Source organism: Astatotilapia calliptera, chromosome 22, assembly GCF_964374335.1.
Source record: "Astatotilapia calliptera chromosome 22, fAstCal68.1, whole genome shotgun sequence".
NCBI classification, from domain to species: Eukaryota; Metazoa; Chordata; class Actinopteri; order Cichliformes; family Cichlidae; genus Astatotilapia; species Astatotilapia calliptera.
The window spans coordinates 12,425,062-12,442,963 of NC_137442.1; the positions used below are offsets into that span (position 1 = coordinate 12,425,062).

Genomic DNA, 17,902 nt, shown 5'->3' on the forward strand with positions numbered 1-17,902 from the left:
TTCTTGAAAAGTTGGGTTATTTTCTAAGAAGAAAAAAAATCACTGAAATAATCTATAATATCACTTGAACCTTTATTTAAGTGACAGAAATACAAAGAAAAGACTTTGAGTAGTTAATTGCACTTGGAAATGTACAAGATGTCAGGATTTGACAGCTGCAACACACATGGCATGTTTACTGATGGATTACATCAGCCTTCCTTTTAATAAAACCTTTTAATCGCTTTGGTACTGAGGATATTATGTTGTAGTTTTGCAGCTGGAAATTTTGTCTTGCTTGCTGTAATGCCTCAACTCACCTCAGCAGTCCTGGTCACTGTTGTGTGATTCTCCTTTTTATGAAGTGCTGTACTTTTTCAACAGGAGATGGATTTGGACTGGCAGCAGGTCAAACGCTCACTCTGTCTGTGAAGTTGTGTCTTTGTAGCCATGAAGACATTGTCCTGCTGAAATGTGCATGATACTTCACCTGCTACCAATTAACTTGCTTAATGCTACAATCACACTAGCAGGGGTGTCGAACTCCAGGCCTCAAGGGCCGGCGTCCTGCAAGTTTTATATAATACCCCGGGTCAACACACCTGGCCTCTGGAGAACTTCTAGGCATGTTGGGGACGTAACTTAGCCTTTAAATGAGCTGTGTTGGATCAAGGACACATCTAAAACCTGCAGGACACCGGCCCTTGAGGCCTGCAGTTCGACATCTGTGCACTAGGGAAAACCACAGAACGACCCAAGGTAGTATGACAAGTATGCAGTCTTGTTGCCCTTGAAATGATTGCTTTGAAGACTGGAATCAGGATTGCAACCACTTGCAGTTAGTTGCAGTCTTCACAGTGACTTTAGTGCAAAAATGGTCAAAGAAAAAGTCGGGGTCAGTCTGCTATCAGGTGTGATTGAATGAGGTCAGGTTCAGATACAGTGCATGCAAACTGTTTGTGATAATATGGAGATTAACTGTTCGCAGAAATTCACATTAACTATTCACATTCAGAGTCCAGGCAGAATCGTATTGGAAACAGAAATTACTCCACAAATACTGATGTTGTTGCTTCAGGACAGTGACTTATGTGGTGTAATTATGTGGTGCTCAGCAACTTTCCTTTTACAACCAGTTGAGTCGAGTCTGTTGTTGCAGACAGACTCTGATTGTTGCTCAAAGTTGGACCATGATTATTTTTTAAATGGAAACTTATGGAATTGGCTCATGACAGCCGAGTGACCAGTTTGTTAAGTGAACATTTTGTCGGTCAGAAAAAATGTAAAACAAAAAGTCAATGCAATAAATGGGCAACCAGCAGCGTTTCCTAATTGGAGGAAACATCCATCATAGGTCTGTCCCAGCTTGTTGAATGTTTTTGAAGCCATCAAATTCTAAATTTGTATAATTTTAAAAAATAGTTACAATTATATTTTTAAATACTTTTATGTACTTCTGTCAGTTAAAGGTTCAGATGAATCAGTACAGATTTTTGTTTGTGTTGCACTTTCCTAAATAACCCAGTTTATATATACGTGGTATTGATCTTCATATTTAATTGTCTAAAGCACCAAAGCATTTTTACTCAAAATGTGCCCTAATGTAAGAATAATGCTGAAGTATTTGCATCTCTCTAATAGTTTTTCTATGTGTTTGACTCGTAAATGAAAAGCTTCGTCACTTGAGCCCCTTGGAGGAGGAATTCATTTCTTATATTTTGTGGTTGCTACTTTTATTTGCCCTAAATGAGCTCTGAATAACTCCACCACCACGAGTTTACTCATTTACCATACAGACAGTTCTTTCAGCAGTACTTGGTTAAGCCTGGCACTCCCGTCGCTGGTTTCTCTCACTCTGTGTCATTATGTGCTCACAATAGGACCGCATGCAGTTTTTTCCCCTGAAGGCATCTTGCAGTGAAACAGCTAAACAAGTGACCTCTTGCAAACACGAGGTTATGATGGTAGAGCTGAAAATTGTTCGTGGTCATGAGAGGGGCATGGGAAAACTTGATCTAACTAAATCTCCTTGTACACTGATGACACACATGATGTTGGTGAGTGGATTATTAGAAGCACAATAGCTTTTCTTTATGGGGATTCCTGAGAGACTGAAACACAAACAAGGAGCCCAAAGAGATAAACTGGTTTCTATTTTGCTAAACATTCTCCAGTGTAGCTAATAGCTTTTATAATTGCAAATTAATACAGGTTCAAACTATATATATCCCATAATTCCGGTGTTTGATCACTCTGTTTGGCAAAATTTAAAATTCAATTCAATTGATTAATTCCTGGCACAGACGCAGCTTTTAAGTCTAGTCCAAATGTTCAATTGGGTTGAGGTCAGAGCTTTAAGAAAGCCAAACCAGCAACTGTTAACGTTTTTTTTTATCAGTTTCAAAACCAGTTTGATGTATATTTAGGATCATTTTCCTGTTATAACTGTGTCTAAGTTTCAACTGTTCATTTGGGTTGTTCTTTATTATTCCATCCACTTTGTTGACTGTACCAGCACCACTAGCAGCAAAACAGCCCCCAGAGCATGATGCTACCACCTCCATGCTTGACAGCTGGTACAGTGTTCTTAGGTTTGAAAGCCTCGCCTTTACTTCTCCAAACAGACCTCGTTACTGTGGCCAAATTACTGAATCTTTGTGTCATCTGACCATAAAACATTTCTCCAGAAAGCATTTGGCTTGTCCAAGTGCGCAGCTGGAAATTTCAGTCAAGCTTCAAGGTGTTGATTTTGTAGCAGGGGCTTCTTTCTTGGTCTACATCCTCTTAGTACGGAGGCGATGTAAAACCTGCTTCACTGTCACAGTGATGCTAGCGTTTCAGCAGTTTCCACTTTATGGCCGACTTGTGTGTTTAAACTGATCACCTTTGAATCTGCAGTTTAGAAATGGGTCTAATAGCTCCAACCTGTTAAAATCTACAGTTCTCAGATCTTCACTGAGTTCCTTGGACTTTACCATTGTCCTTAGTATTGGTCAGTCCAAGGAGTGCTGTCAAACAAATCATTGCAAGCCCAAAATCACAATGACTACCATGCCTAGGATGACTGTATGTAAACTTCTGACTATCTTGAGCATCTCAAAAGCAGAGCATGCAGTCTGCTTTTTATCTTTTATTTGGTAAATTTGATGATTTTTGTTGTTCCTGTGCAATCCAGAGCTGGAAGCTGCTCATGGATCTGTTCTGAAATGCACTGTGACACATCTGTTGGAATCAGACATCATCTTGAGTGGTTTTGGTTCAGCTCCTTTTTATTGTCTTAGACTATATTAGAATGGCTTTGCATGATTCACAATTCAAAAAATAATTCCCATCTAAATGTCCTATTATGCCGTTAATATCTTATTTATGTGACCCGTCTGAACCAAGCTGTCTTTAAGGCAGCCCTCCCCGTGATTGGCTGTCCCTCAAACAGGTTTTATCAGAAGGCGGCGCCCACCCACCTGAGACTGTATTAGGGACATATTATCTCATAGCTGTCGTAGAAAAAGTTTAGGACTGCCTGACACTTGAAAGGGGTAACTCGCCAATAAGCTGCCCTCATGGCTAGAAACCTTTGGCTATGTTCTATATAATCATCTACAACTTTAACAATAAATATATCAGCTTTAAAGATCTTTCGGATAAAGCTTGAACTGAAAACACATCTGAATCCATATTTGTTAAAAAAAGAAAGTGTTGCACCCCTACATGTGTGCACGTTTGATGTAAGTGTAAAGTTTTTAAACAGTGTCTAATGTCTGTATCTGCTGTTTAAGTCTCCAGGCTGCCTTCTGTGTTTCATAAGCGAAAAATGCTCAGTCAGTGACGGGCACATAGCTGGCTTAGTATCCATATACGAAGCCCACGCATTTAATTACTTTGACAGCTGATTGTGTTTTCAGACAAAGACGGATGGTGTGCAGGCAAATCAACTGTGCTGGCATTCCTCACCTGATTTAAACTTCTTGGAAAATGGTGTTCACACTCTTGGATTACTCAAACAATTCATTCTCACAATGAGCTTCAAAAAAAAAAAAAAAAAAAAAAAATTCTTGTAGCTGCTCTCATCATATCCTGTCGGACTGACTTTAAGAGCTCCGTCTCTTTCTCCCCGTAGGAGTCCTTTATCTCCTCGAGCACGACGAGGAGTACGTCTTCACATTGCCCTGTGCCTACGCCCGCTCCATCCTCACTGTGCCCTGGGTGGAGCTGGGGGGCAAAGTCTCCATCAACTGTGTCAAGAGCGGCTACTCGGCCACAGTGACCTTCCACACAAAGCCTTTCTACGGAGGGAAGGTACATCGGTGAGTATTCCCCCCTCTGCGATAGCTTCTTCATACATGTGATTCAGTTTAAGGACGGCTGGTTCTTGTTCACTTCAGGGAAGGCAGAGGAAGCGAAATAATTCATCTGTGAGGTTATCAGACTCTTACATATGACAGATTATGTCACCAACAGTAGTAGTTCATGCATGCAGTGGATTTCACAGCTTATGCTTCTGTCTTAACGTTTCAGTATTTGTGAGTTATTTTATAAAATGAAACATTTTAGCTGATTTAAGCAAAGAAAATACAGGAAATGTTTGCCAATAATTTGGTCATAAAGAACATTAACTATCTGTCGCACCAGAACTCTTCTTCACCGTTAAGAGAAAACAATGTTTCCCACACACTGAGTAGATGCTTGCATAAAGTTGATGTATTGAGCACACTTATGCTGTCAATGTGGCATCATCAGTGTGAACCAGGAAGTTTCATAAGAACAATCCAGGTGTGGCAGGTGGATGCTCTCCCTGAACCTGTTGTATGCAGTTTGAATGCTTCTGCTCAGTACCAAGAGAGTTAAGAGTCTGTGGCTGGGATGTCTATGGTGAGAGGACCCTCTATGTCTTCCTCCTGCATTGTTCTCTTTACAGGCTCTGGATGGCACTTCAGTTCACCCTGTTGGTCAACAGATGATAGGGATTGCTTGAGGAAGAGCCTACGGATCCAAGCATTGCTTGTTGCATAACTTTTTCAAGAAAATCATTTATTACTTGAACCAAATAATATGGAGAGCTTTGCTCTTTTTGTCTTCCTGATTAAGCCAAACAAATAAGTCACAACTTCCTGAAAAATGATTGGAGTAATGTGATTTAGCGACTAAGTAAAGACAGGCGACCATTTAAATTTTGTGACCATTTTCTGACAGTGGTGGTGGAGAGTGCGACCCAACACTGGTCCAAAATCTTCCACAGGCATTTAGTAGACTTCAGATCCAGTAATGGTAAATGCCGTAGCGTGTTACTTACATCGTTTTCATAATCAAACAACTCAGTGACCCCTTAGGCTCCTGTGGATGGACTGAGAGACGTTTCATTCCGAGCCACCTTGAGCTCAAGCTCACCGTGTTTCCTTAAATTTAGTCAACAGATGGATGTCACAGTGTAAGCACAGTATGGAAGGTAGTTTTAGTAAAACTGCTTCAATAAAGGAACTATTTGGCGATTAAACTCTGATGAAACTGAATAATGGCAGAGCAGAGTAAGTAGTAGGTGACAATCCATGCAATCTAGATGTTGGCAGTGTTGGAGATGAAGCAGGTGGAGAATTGGATAAGGCTTTGAGCAAACAAATGAGGTGGAGATTGGGAGTCTGAAAGTCAAACTAGAAGAGCAGCACTGGGATTCAAAGCACAGGGAGCAGAGTAATGATGGCAGATGTGGCTTTGACAGCCCAGAGAAGACAAACAGCCCAAACACCCATTAATTGATTTTAAGTGCATGTATATATCTTAACTATCTGCTTGCTAAAGGCTGCTTTTAACTTAACAACAACAACAACGGTCTCTGTCTTGCTGCCATAGGGTGACAGCAGAGGTCAAGCACAACCCGACCAACACCATCGTGTGCAAAGCACAGGGAGAGTGGAACGGCACGCTGGAGTTCACGTACAGCAGCGGGGAAACCAAAGTGATCGACACGACCAAACTTCCCGTCACCAAGAAGAAGCTGCGGCCGGTGGAGAAACAGGCGAGGACAGAATCCAGGTGAAAGGCAGCAGAGTTCAGTGAGCATTTTGGGAGCGTTTCACACTCATTTGCCCTCCGACACGGTTTTAAATGTGTTTTGGCTTATAGGCGGTTGTGGCAAAACGTCACCAAGTCGCTGAAGGAAGGGAACATCGACGAGGCCACGGAGCACAAACACAGACTGGAGGAGTGTCAGAGAGGGGAGGAGAGGCAGAGAGCAGCTGATAACAAACCCTGGATGCCCAAATACTTCACTAAAGAGGTACTGCAAGAGCAATAAGATTCAGTCTGAGCTCTAGTTTGTAAACATTCCTATTTCAAAGTATATCCCACTGAACGGCATAATACTATAGTGCGCTTCATTTACTGTGAAATCTGAGTGAAAATCTTTGCATTATTTAGTCGCCCTGACAAGCAAAAGAATTTTGAGCCTTGCTGATTGTTTCAGAAGTAAGCTTTATTTTTAACTCGAGGTAACGCCTCTCCCCTTTTCCTCATTAGTAGCACACACTAGTGATGGGTCGTTCGCGAACGAAATGGCTCTTAGAGCCGGCTCTTTGACGTGAACGACGCGAGCCGGCTCCTTATCGCGAGCCGTCACGTGGGTTTTTTTTTTTTTTTTTTTTTCTTTCTCTCAGCCTCTCTCTCGCACTTTTTTTCCGCTTCACTCTGCACGCGAGCCTTGTGCTTTACGCTGGGCAGAGGGGGGAGGGGCGGTAGTTACACTCAGTAGCACAGGAACAGAGCCAGAGAGAGAGAAAGAGAGGCAGGGACAACAACATTAGAAAGGTATAGTAATCATCCACAACTATTTTCGGTTGCAGATGATAAAGGATTGAGAAAGTTTATTCATGCAGGTCCATATGACAGAGAATATGCATGTTCTTTTAGTTTTCATATTATAATTTATATTTAATTGTGTTGTGGTTTGCAGTGTTTTGTGTTCTTTTCACTTTAAATTTGTGAAAGGAAAAAGCTGAAAATTTAAATAGTTAAAACTTGAAATGTGAATAGTTGATTGTTGTATTATATGATTTATTTATTACATTTTATGTGGAGTGAATAAATCAAAGTATATTTACGGTGGCCCCTAGAGACAAAGCACATACAAACTTCAAATCACGTACGAACTCTGAAGCATGTACAAACTCCAAAACACGTAAAAACACGTACAAACTCCAAAACACGTAAAAACTCCAAAACACGTAAAAACACGTACAAACTCCGAAGCACGTAAAAACTCAGAAGCATATAAAAGCTCAGAAGCACATAAAAACTCAAAACACGTACAAAAGACAACAGAAGTGCTCCAGGATGCTGGGCACAGTGTTGAGCCTTTGTTATCTTGTGGCTACACAAGCCAGCAAGTACCAACGACCGGATTTGGTGTGTGGTAATAACAGGTAAATGAACTTTTTTTTAAATTATTTGAATATATATATGAGTGCCTGTGTATAAATACACAAACAATACACACATGCTTTCAATTGTGTGATTTAAGTGATCTAGTAGCTCTGCTTTGGAAGTTCAGTTCATGCTAGAAATGTGTTTTGGAGTTTATACGTGTTTTGTCTCTAGGGGCCACCGCATATATTTATATATAAACATATATAAATAAAACCACTTGTTTTTACGTTAGTAATTCCTTTTGTGCATAATTTTATATTATTGTTAATAATAAATAAATTAAAGCAACAAAACAACCTGAAGAGCCAGTTCGGAGCCGAAAGAGCCGGCTCTTTTTAGTGAGCCGAACCGAAAGAGCCGGATCTCTAAAAAGAGCCGGAAATCCCATCACTAGCACACACAGCGCTTGTAACTGTGTGATTATACTGTGTGCTGTTTTTGTGGTGATACATTTTTGGGTCACAAACTAAATGTTAGGTTTAGTTCTTGCTTCTGCAGTGGCAACCGACTAAAAGAGAACTCGTGAAGAACACGCAAAGTCGTTCTGCTTTAATCACCTTTGCTTCCACTATATTGCTGTCTACCTTTTTTTTTTTTTTTTTTTTTTTTTTTTTGGCCTGTCCCGTTTGGCTCTTTTGCCATCAGAATTGTTGTCTAAAGGCAAAGAAAGATGCCCAACGGATTTACTTTACCAAATTGACCATCCCAGCCTTGCCGTAATGATCCATTTGATTCACCTTTTATTGTTTATTTTATTTTCACTTACTGAATACGGGACAGACTTGACTGGGGGAAAGAAGGGGAGAAAGAAAGAGGGAAAGAGAAACAGCTGAGAAGAGGGACGGGGGAGAAGGGCAAAAGACAAAAACCAACAGAACGGGCAGAGAAGAAAAAAATGATCACCTGGATCACCTGCTGAGAAAGAAAAAAGAAAACAAGCAGAAGAGAACAAGAGTAATAGAATAAACAACATCACAATGATATATGGGAATATGACAGTAAATACTAAATGTTAAACATTATTGTGCAGCACATAAGATCAACAGAACACAGTGTGCTTTGAGGTAGGAGCCAAAAAGGGTGTAGTTTGTGGGTGTGATCACCCGTGTGTACACCTGTGAGCATGGACGCGCTTGTTTTTTGTTTTTTAAAAGGTTCCTTCATGTAATAATCTGCTAGAGGGTGTGGGGGGGCCACAGCCCCGTCCTCCAGGGCATGAAGCAGGTATGGAGGAGATCAAAACTCCAGACATCCAGAGGCCCCCAGAACACAAGAGACCAAGGAAGACCAACAGAGGGGCAGCTGCGCCACTGTCCCAGAAAGAGCTGAGGAGAGTCCCAGATGAGGGCTCACTCAGCAGCCGCGGAGCAGAAGCCAGGGGGAGTTGCAGTGACGCGCCCGTGAGCTCCGCCGGCAGCCAGCCGCGCCTGAGTGACCGAGCCCCAGGCCGAGAGGCCGGGGGCACCCCACCTCCGAAGTGGCCCGAGCGAGCCCCAGGCTCCAGGCCCCGATAAGCGGCCGCCAAGGAGTGAGCCGGTGTGTACCTGGACGCCCATCCCCGGACACAAAGAACCACCAACGCACCGACACCTGAGGGAGTCCGCCACTGGCAGGGGAAGTGGTGGTAGGGGGAGATAGGCCTCCAAACCTTGGAGGGCCTGAGATGTCCCCAGAGAGGTGGCGCCTGACACCCAACCTGACATATAGACACAGACATACAGGCACACACAGATACAAACATCCATTCCCACCCTCATGCTCTCATATGCACTTACTCCACACTCAACCAACGTGGAGACAGACATAAAGAGACGCTGTACACACGATCACACTCCCCAAGCGTACTCTACAAACCGGGTCTAGGTACCCTTGCCCCTGGAGGGGGGAACTGCACCCAGACCCAGGTGGTGTTACCCTTTTCCCTGCGGTGGGGAGAGGCAGACCGCCCCGACTCCGCAGCAGCAGGGAGGCCCCACACTCCAGACCGCAGTCGGACGGCCAACTCCTCCTCCTAGCCCCCCCGCTCCAGCAGGTCGCAGAGAATGGGGGTGAGAGAAGACTCCAAACCTCCCTCCACCCGCTCATTGTAGTGTTGATGCATGTGTGTTCTAAGGTGCATTTAAAACCCAGGAGGGCTTGGAGCTACCTGCCAGAGAGCAGCAGGTAAGCGCATGGTCCCTCCTGCTAGCCCTCAATGTCTACGTGTATTTAAAATTGAGAGGTGGGCAACGATGCCAGGGGTGGGGTGTACACCCTGATGGTACTTTGGACTCCGTGCATCGTGCCCACCCCCAAGATCCTATATGTATGTGTAATGAGAGTGTGAGTAATGTGAATGTCTAAGTTGTGGGATAAAATTGAGGCAGAGGCAGCCAGAAGGGGACAGAGGGGGGGGGTAGCCTCCTCTGCACCCTGGTGACATACCCCTACTCCAAGGCCCTGCATGTGTGGGTGGTTGTGGTGGAGCGGGAAGAGCTGTCTACCTTACAGAAATGGACTGGTTCTTATGTAAAGCACGTTATACACTATGACTCAGGCACACAAGCAGTTTTTTTTCTACATCTAAGTGTTTTCTATCTAACATTCATGCACAATTACATATAAACACATCAGAAGCAACTCTGGGTTCAGTATCTTGCACAAGAATACTTTAGCATTCATACTGGAAGAGATGACCTGCTCTACCTCCTGAGCCACAACCACCTGTAGAGAAAACTAGTACAAGTGTATGTGCAAAAAAAAAAAAAAAATCATCTTTTCTTTTTGCTTTTTACTTCCAAACGATACATTTTGTTCCATATGAAGTGAAACATCCTTTTATATATAATTGACTGATTATTTCTTACAGCACATGAAAAACTGAATCATTATCTCAGATTATGAGAATTTTCTAGTTTGAATACATTGCAGTTCAAACTGTACAAATACTGTGCGTCTCTCAGAGATGAGGATCCAAGTTTTCAGATGAAAGTCAATTTTGCTTTTAATTGGAAATCAAAGTCATGGAGTCTGGAGGAAGAGAGGAAGTCACCGAATCCAAGCTCCAGAGTGAAGTTTCTGCAGTTGTCATGTGATCTGCTGGTGTTGGTGGTGGTTGGTTCGCTCTGTTTTTACCAAGTCCAGAATCAACACAGATTTCAGAGCACTTTGTGCTTCAATCATCAGCTGACTAGCTTTATCAAGAAGACTACAGATGCTAACAGAGCAACGTGGACTTCAGCTTTGCGCACTGCGTTGGTGTTACTGATCTCTTCGACTCACACTGATGCAGTAATTTGCGGTAAAAGAGCCCATGAGCCAAGTAATGGTGTATAAATTAGCATACTTTTCAAAAGTTGGACTTTACTGCTTTCTGAATCCTATTTTGATTGATTTTAGGAAATAATGTTATAATCTAAATTTCTGATTTTCATATGCTATCAAGCATAAAGAGCTTTTATACAATATTGCACGTTTTTAAAGATGCACTGGGTGGGATTTAAATGGGCCTTACTTTGTAAATTTTGGTAATTTGATCCAAATTTGAGCTTTATTTTCTTAAAAGGCTTTTTCTCCCTCACCTGTGCAGGGGGATGGTTGGAGCTATAATAACCCGCTGTGGAAGTCAACCTGACATCAAAAACGCTCCTTTCTAATGGACTATAACAACTCCAGTTCCCCGTGCTGAGGAGGATGGGGGAGGGGGTCAAACAAGGGGAGCGGCGTCCCCCATGGACCTTCAGACCCCACTGAGTGACACTACGGCGACACAAACAGGAAACAAACAAGGTGCCAAATGGATCTCCACAGTTTGGGACTCCTGGGGAGAGCAGTACATTTTATATACAGTTGGTAGTATTCAAAGTAGAATATTTCTATTTTTCACCTGTCAAGGCCTTTTTTTGCACACACACATAGTTTATGACGCCTGCCACTAGTCTCCCACTTTGTATTTTTCTTTTTAATGATCAGCGCATTTTTCTCAGAAATCAGTGTTTGTTCCAGGTTTCATGCCTTGTTAGAGTGGATCACATCTCCCGTAACACATAACACTGTAGTTCCCAGATTAGTTTGTTTATAGAGCACTTAACATAGAAGTAAATCTACTATTTTGTATCGATGGCTTTTACCAATCAGGTTGGGTCTCTCAGAGCTTTAGAAGAATTAAGGAAACCTAAGCAGATTTAAAACTATTTAAAATCAAATGTACTATATTAGATGATTTAGTATATATTAAAATAGAATATATTACAGCAGGTTACTAGAAAGTGAAGGTCCTGATTGTTTGTGTCTGCACTATGAATGTATCTTGGCACATTTTAATTGTACAGTATGCTTTCCCATCTTGTACTGATGGCTACTACACATGCTTACGACAGTATGTTGCTCTATCACCTCTGCCTACCAGATGAGCTCCATTACTACCTCTCGTTTCACCATCACACGCTTTTTCTTCCAGAAGAAAACACCGGTTTGTTTGTATTGTAGCCAAGAGCTCCTCTAATCGGTGTTGTATCTGCGCCCCTCAGACGACACGTCCATAATTAGGGAGCCCCTGTACACCCCGTCTGTGCCTCCTGAAGTTAATACTTCTTTGTTTCAGCTGTGGTGATGATTATGGATGAGGCAGCTTGCAGGAACATACAGCCATGTTATCACATTTTGGGGGTGGTGGTGGTGGTGGGGGAAAGAGGCTGCCTCTGTGAAGATGAAGGTCTGCCAGAATAACAATCACTGGGACACTGCAGGAAGAGGTTCATACCACTGTGTACTCGCGTTTTTATGTCTACATTTGACGAGATATGTGACGATTATTCAGACTGATCGGCTTTTCTACAATAAAGTAAAAAGGTTTTAAATGAAAACTGTTTATTTTTTGTCATAAAAGAAAGAAAACCGCACAACCCCGCCTTAGGTTTTTAACGTATGACAGTATTTGTATGCAGATGAGCTCACCCACTCCATGATGATGCTCTGCATTATATATGTGTAAAAAACAAACCTGTCAGACATTTAGACCAATGTTGGAGCTTGTTTTACACAAACACTGACTTTGGCCTTACATGAATCCAACAAGCAATTATTAAACATGTTTTCTTTAATGAAACCTGGGAACATCTGGGCTCGGGCAAAACTCGTGCATACAGCATGTTAGCTGTCACAGGTGGCCAACCTCTTTTTTTTTCCCCTAGCCATGCTAATACAACTTCAGTTCAATTTTATTTATATAGCAGTCACAGCTGCATCACAGGGCTTTATACTGCAAGGTAAAAGCAATGCAGCAGGGGTGTCAAACATTAGGCCCGGGGTTCAGTATTGCCCTGACAAAGATTACAATCTGGCCAAAATATGAATGAGGACATACATTTTTAGACTTTTAACAGTATTTTTTTTTTTTAATTAATTTGATAGTTTTTCCTGATTAACATCTCTCTCACAGCCAGTCATACTATATTTATTACTTAACTACTTAGTAAAGAATAAAAGGACAGAAGTTAATTTTTCATTGTTGACTTTTTGATTTTTCTAAATTTATCATGTAGAAAAATTGTTTTGTGCTGTTGAAATGGCACTTCATTATCTTGTACTAAGATGTCCCAGGGATTAAACGTGTAGTTAAACGTCTGTACACTGACACAAAGTGGAGTCTCACTTATCCGGCTAACTTAAGATCAAAGTGTGTCCCTCGTGGTAAAATGAGTTTGACATCACTGCCCTGTAATACAGAGAAAACTCCAATCATACGAGCCCCTATGAGCAAGCATCCACATATGTACCACTGACTAGATCCCCGTCAGCTGATTACACAATTAGTATGTTAACACTAATCAGACATTTCATTAGGTACACCGTGCCAGCACCAGGTTTGGACCCCTCTTTTTTTTCCCCCCCCTTCAGAGCTGGAGGTGAAGGTGGTGGATACATATTTACATGATAGCATCACAGTTGCTGCGGCTTTTTCGGCTGCTCGTCCAGCACATCTTGATTTTGCACAGCACACTGTGCATGCATAGGCTGTATATAAAAGATGGACACAGTCACCATATCACCCGCATCAGCATCCACAACATGTTTCATGTTACATCGTTTCTTTTGTTGACATGAAAGAATGCCAAAATCTCGGCTAATGCTAGCAAGCTTAGCAAATGGCATTTGTAAACTCTTCCAATGCAAAGAACAGAAGGGGAGAGGAAAAAACCCCGTGTGTTTCCAAAACAATTTTTATTTTCATACCTGTGTTTTTCCTGCTGTAACATGCAGTGAAAAGGCCTGTGGCATATTGGCATCATCTTCAACAGTAATTTCACCTACAAGTCTTACGCTTCAGCTGGTGAAAACTAAAATAATTTGAAATTTAAAGCTGAGCTTTTGGTGAAGTAGTGCCAGCTGTAGAAGAGAAACCTTTTGATTTATATGGAGATGTCCTTTCTTCTGGCACCACCATGAGGCCAATTCACCGCCCGACTCATATCGCTGTAGCGATGCCAAGATTCGCAGTGCTAGTGTGGCTGCAGACTTTACATCTAAGCACTGCTGCAACGCTTCTCATTACTGTCAGGAGTTAAAGTGCCACCTGCTTTAATACATCATTCTTAGGCTTTGTTGCCAGGCACCGTTGCTCAAAGGGGACTCACCAAGCATTTCCTTATTCTCTGTCACATGCATACTCTTGCAAATAATGGTTTCAGCAACATGTGCAAGCAAACCCTGTAAGCCCAAAAGCTCAGACTTCAGACTGCTCTAAAGGCTCAGTTTAAGTCTTTTTTATACTCTTGGCTCTTAATGATGTCAGAGGGAACCGATATCCCCAATATGGTGATCTCAGGCACAGAAGCTCCACCCACCTGAGGTTCAAACCTTTTGTTTGCAAGGGGAAACCAATCGGAAGACTTCAAATAAATGGTGAGCTAGGGTCATCTCAGACAGGGTGAACTCAAAAGCTGCACTAAGGCCCAGAGTGAGATTATTTTCAGCACAAAAGTAAATATATAGAGTGAAGTATCTTCACTGGAGAAATCACGAGTTGAGATCGCATTAAATAATAAGTGGCTGAAGAACAGCTACTCATCCGCCACCAAATAAAGAGATCTCACCCCCTCCACAATCAGTGTTCTTTATGCGTACTGCTGCACACTCAGAAGCAAAAGTCTTCACCCAAAGTGTAATGCTGCCATCAAGTGGTTCATTTTGCATTCAACTATGTTTAAAGTCACATTTACAGATGGTCCATGCAACGCTTTCAAAGTGAGAAGACCAGCAACAACACACACACACACACACCAGTGTTTTCTTTAAAGTGTATATTCAAAGATGGCTGAACAGAACAACAATGTAAAAATGTAAACTCTGAAGATGAGCAGACACATGTGGGAAGAGACTGCATTAGAACAACAACAAAAAAAGAAAGATGTTGTCGGGGACAGATGCCACCGAGATTCTAAGACATGAGGAAATTCAGAGCAACCATTCTGCTGTTCCTAATTAAACAAACAAAACAAATGAGCACAAAAGAGGAGCACACTGTACATCACATTAAGGCTTAGTCTGAACTCTGTCCTCTGTGTAACAGAACAATGAAGTGGCATGTCGAAGGTCTGAAGCCTCAAACGGTGACAAGTTTGAGAGATCAAAGCATTCAGATACAAAAACAAAAAAAAAAAAAACACCCGATATGAACAAAAGTTATTTTTTGTAAAATGTGACAAAACAAGTATATCTGCATGATGTGTCACTTTTTTGATCAAGAAAAAAAAAGTTACAGAAGCGTGCACACATTAGTTTTTAGACAGAGTCTAAGAACCCAAACACACGGAGAACAGTGCAATGCCCATAGAATAAGACATAGGCTACCACTCAGAGCTGTGTCCCAGCTGCATACCGCATACTCCAACTAACACTACTAGGATAGAAATATTTTATATTATGTCTTTTTTAAAGATAAATATCAGGGGGTTTTTCTGAAATATAATCAGTATCAGGAACCAACTCACCAGTTCTAAACATGATGTGGGGTGCAGAATAAAAAAAACCAACTGTATTAAAGTGGATTATTCCAAAGTAATTCCAAACTCTTTTTGTTATCAATTACAGACCTAATCTCAGCACCTGGAAAATTAAAACACCTTTTTCTGGAGAATTTACAGAAAATTGAACTGATAGACTAAAAGGCAACCACAGGCTAACCTATTCAAAAGCATGCAGCCCTTTTTAATACTGCATTGAACAAAAGAATGAATGGATCAATGAACAGCTGTAAACTTTACTGCTTTAAAAATATCTCAGTAAAGTAAAATGTCACTGTTATAGCTTTTAAAAACGTAAGGAGCTTCCAAATGTCTTTAGAGACAGAAAAAAGTGATTATTTTGTGGACTTCTCAATCCATTAAGTTTTCCTCCTTTTCAGCCTCATGTACAAATACAATGCTGGATGCTCATATTAAGCACTCTGTCTCATCTTGGCTTTGTATGATGTCACAGAGCAGATGTCACCAATGTGGTCATCTCAGCCAACAACCTTCAGCCAATCAGAATAAAGTTGGCTTAAAATCAGAGAGGCCACTAGAGTTTGTTTCAGACAGAGGATAATCTCTCTGAAGAGATTTCAAAGAATAAGGATTATTTTGAACTGAATCATGCAAAGCTACTCTGGCAGAGGAGAAGAATAAAACTCCTAAAAGACCTTAGTTTTCAGGTTTTTCCAAGGGTAGTTTTTCCAAGTGACCACCCTCACCAAGTTCTGATGCACAATCATTTTGTTTTATAAGCAGCCCTGACCTTTCACTTCAGAGCTTCAAGGGTTACTCTCAGTATGCTTTCAATGAGTAAAAAGTTAAAGACATCACAACTGGCTCTGAGGACCGTTTTCAGGAAAAAACATTAACTGGGAAATTGATTATTTCAACCGCCTGCTGTACAAACATCTATTAGTGCAGCAGTAGTATACAGTACAGGACAGGGACACAGCTTCAGAGTACCACAGAGACATTTGTTAGTCTTATTCTCACTGATCCATCTTATGTTACAGGCAGAGATGGAAGTCCATTATAGTTTCTCATTCAGTTCATCTTTTCTAGATTCAGTGCCTGTATACCATGTAGCCCCCACTCCCCCCCTTCACAGTTCACCAGTCCATTTCCAGATATTATGAACATTTCCAGTTTTCAACGCCTCAGTCTGGTTGAAGCAGCGAAGCCGCCATTCTGACACACGATGAGCTTAAACAAAAGTAGACAGCCACAAACTCAAATGTAAAAATTAAAAGGAAAGATAAAAATCAGGCGATGGACGACCAGCGATGAGGCACTAGGCTTTGCTCACTTGAACTAGAGAGCTCCCCCTGCAGGAAGGGAGGCCTAATTTATTAATCACTACTTTGTACACACAGTTGCTTGTTTCCGTCTTTAAACCCTAGCAGCAGAAATGTACAATCTATGCATTTAGAGGGGGGGAAAAACAGGGGGTGTGTAAAAATTCACATTCAAATTCATTCTGTCAGCAAAAATCTCAAGCCCCTCTGTACAAGAATTATTGCATTCACTGTTCTAAATGCTGTCAAACAAAAATCAAACAATCGCACAAAAACTGGGAAGAAAAAAAAACTAAACAAAAAAACCCAGAAACTGCATATTTAAAAAGTCACCACAACAATCCAATATATTATCATCCTTTTAGACAGTTTCTCTTTATATCGCATATTTACATATTAGGCCAATTTCTCTCCCCAGAGAATCTGTGGGGAAAACAGGGGTCAGGAAGCCAGGCAGAAGACAGAAAAGAGATGATGACAAAAAGGTTAATATTACAGAAGGGCTGTGCGTGGATGGTGACGTTCCTCCATACCGCATACTGTCCTACTGTACACGAGTCAGGAACAAAGTCCTCGGCTTTCACTGCTTCGCCTCCTCGCTCCCAGTAATGAGTTCACATGTGCCACGGAGCAAGGTCGATGGGTCTTTGGTGCAAATGTTCCTAGTCTTCTCTTGTTTCGCCTTCACCCGATCCCTGTACTGATAAGCACTTAATTAACATCACAAAAATTAAATCAACGCTGGACCCAGTAAAGCAGCCCTATGCCTCACCACACATTCAAGTACAAAGTAATAAAAAATAAAAAAAAGAATTGAAAAGAAAAAAAAAACAGTAGAAGAAAACGCAAGACAAACATCCTCAGGATAAAAAAACCAAAAACCAAAAAAAACGGACGACAATTCTGGAGCTAACCAGATATGACACATCCTCGACACACGAGGGCGCTCTAGAGACAAGCGCCCGAGACCAACTGCCAGATAAAACAGCACCTGTGTTCTTCATCATTGGTGTTTAGAGGTTTCTTCACGTTTGTTCTCCTACAGTTCACGATTCGTCGCCGTTATTTTTTTTGGAGTTTCTTGCCCTTCTTCATGGCAAGTTTGTTCTTGATGTGCCCTCGCTTCCTCTTGGCGGTCTGGTTAGAGAAATGAGGTCGAAATAAAAAGAAAACATCTGTAAATATTAGAATTGGTAGGATTTAAATTAATTTTTTTAAGCA

General features: G+C 41.5%; 2 protein-coding genes across 3 annotated transcripts in view; one reads left to right on the top strand and one right to left on the bottom strand.

The window, feature by feature from the left end:
- Positions 1-14,976, top strand: part of osbpl10a (oxysterol binding protein-like 10a) — a 102,150-nt gene extending 87,174 nt beyond the window's left edge. For both annotated transcript variants that reach the window (XM_026155847.2, XM_080296568.1), the window contains exons 10-13: positions 4,097-4,283; positions 5,824-6,006; positions 6,097-6,250; positions 10,964-14,976. In XM_026155847.2, the coding sequence (XP_026011632.2) occupies positions 4,097-4,283; positions 5,824-6,006; positions 6,097-6,250; positions 10,964-11,008 (569 nt within the window). In that variant the 3' untranslated portion in view covers positions 11,009-14,976. The remainder of the gene's footprint in view (positions 1-4,096; positions 4,284-5,823; positions 6,007-6,096; positions 6,251-10,963) is intronic.
- The window catches only part of LOC113014370 (dolichyl-diphosphooligosaccharide--protein glycosyltransferase subunit STT3B), a 104,401-nt gene continuing 101,159 nt past the window's right edge, over positions 14,661-17,902 (bottom strand). The window contains exon 16 of the mRNA XM_026155846.2: positions 14,661-17,818. Coding sequence (XP_026011631.1) covers positions 17,744-17,818 — 75 coding nt within the window. The 3' untranslated portion in view covers positions 14,661-17,743. The remainder of the gene's footprint in view (positions 17,819-17,902) is intronic.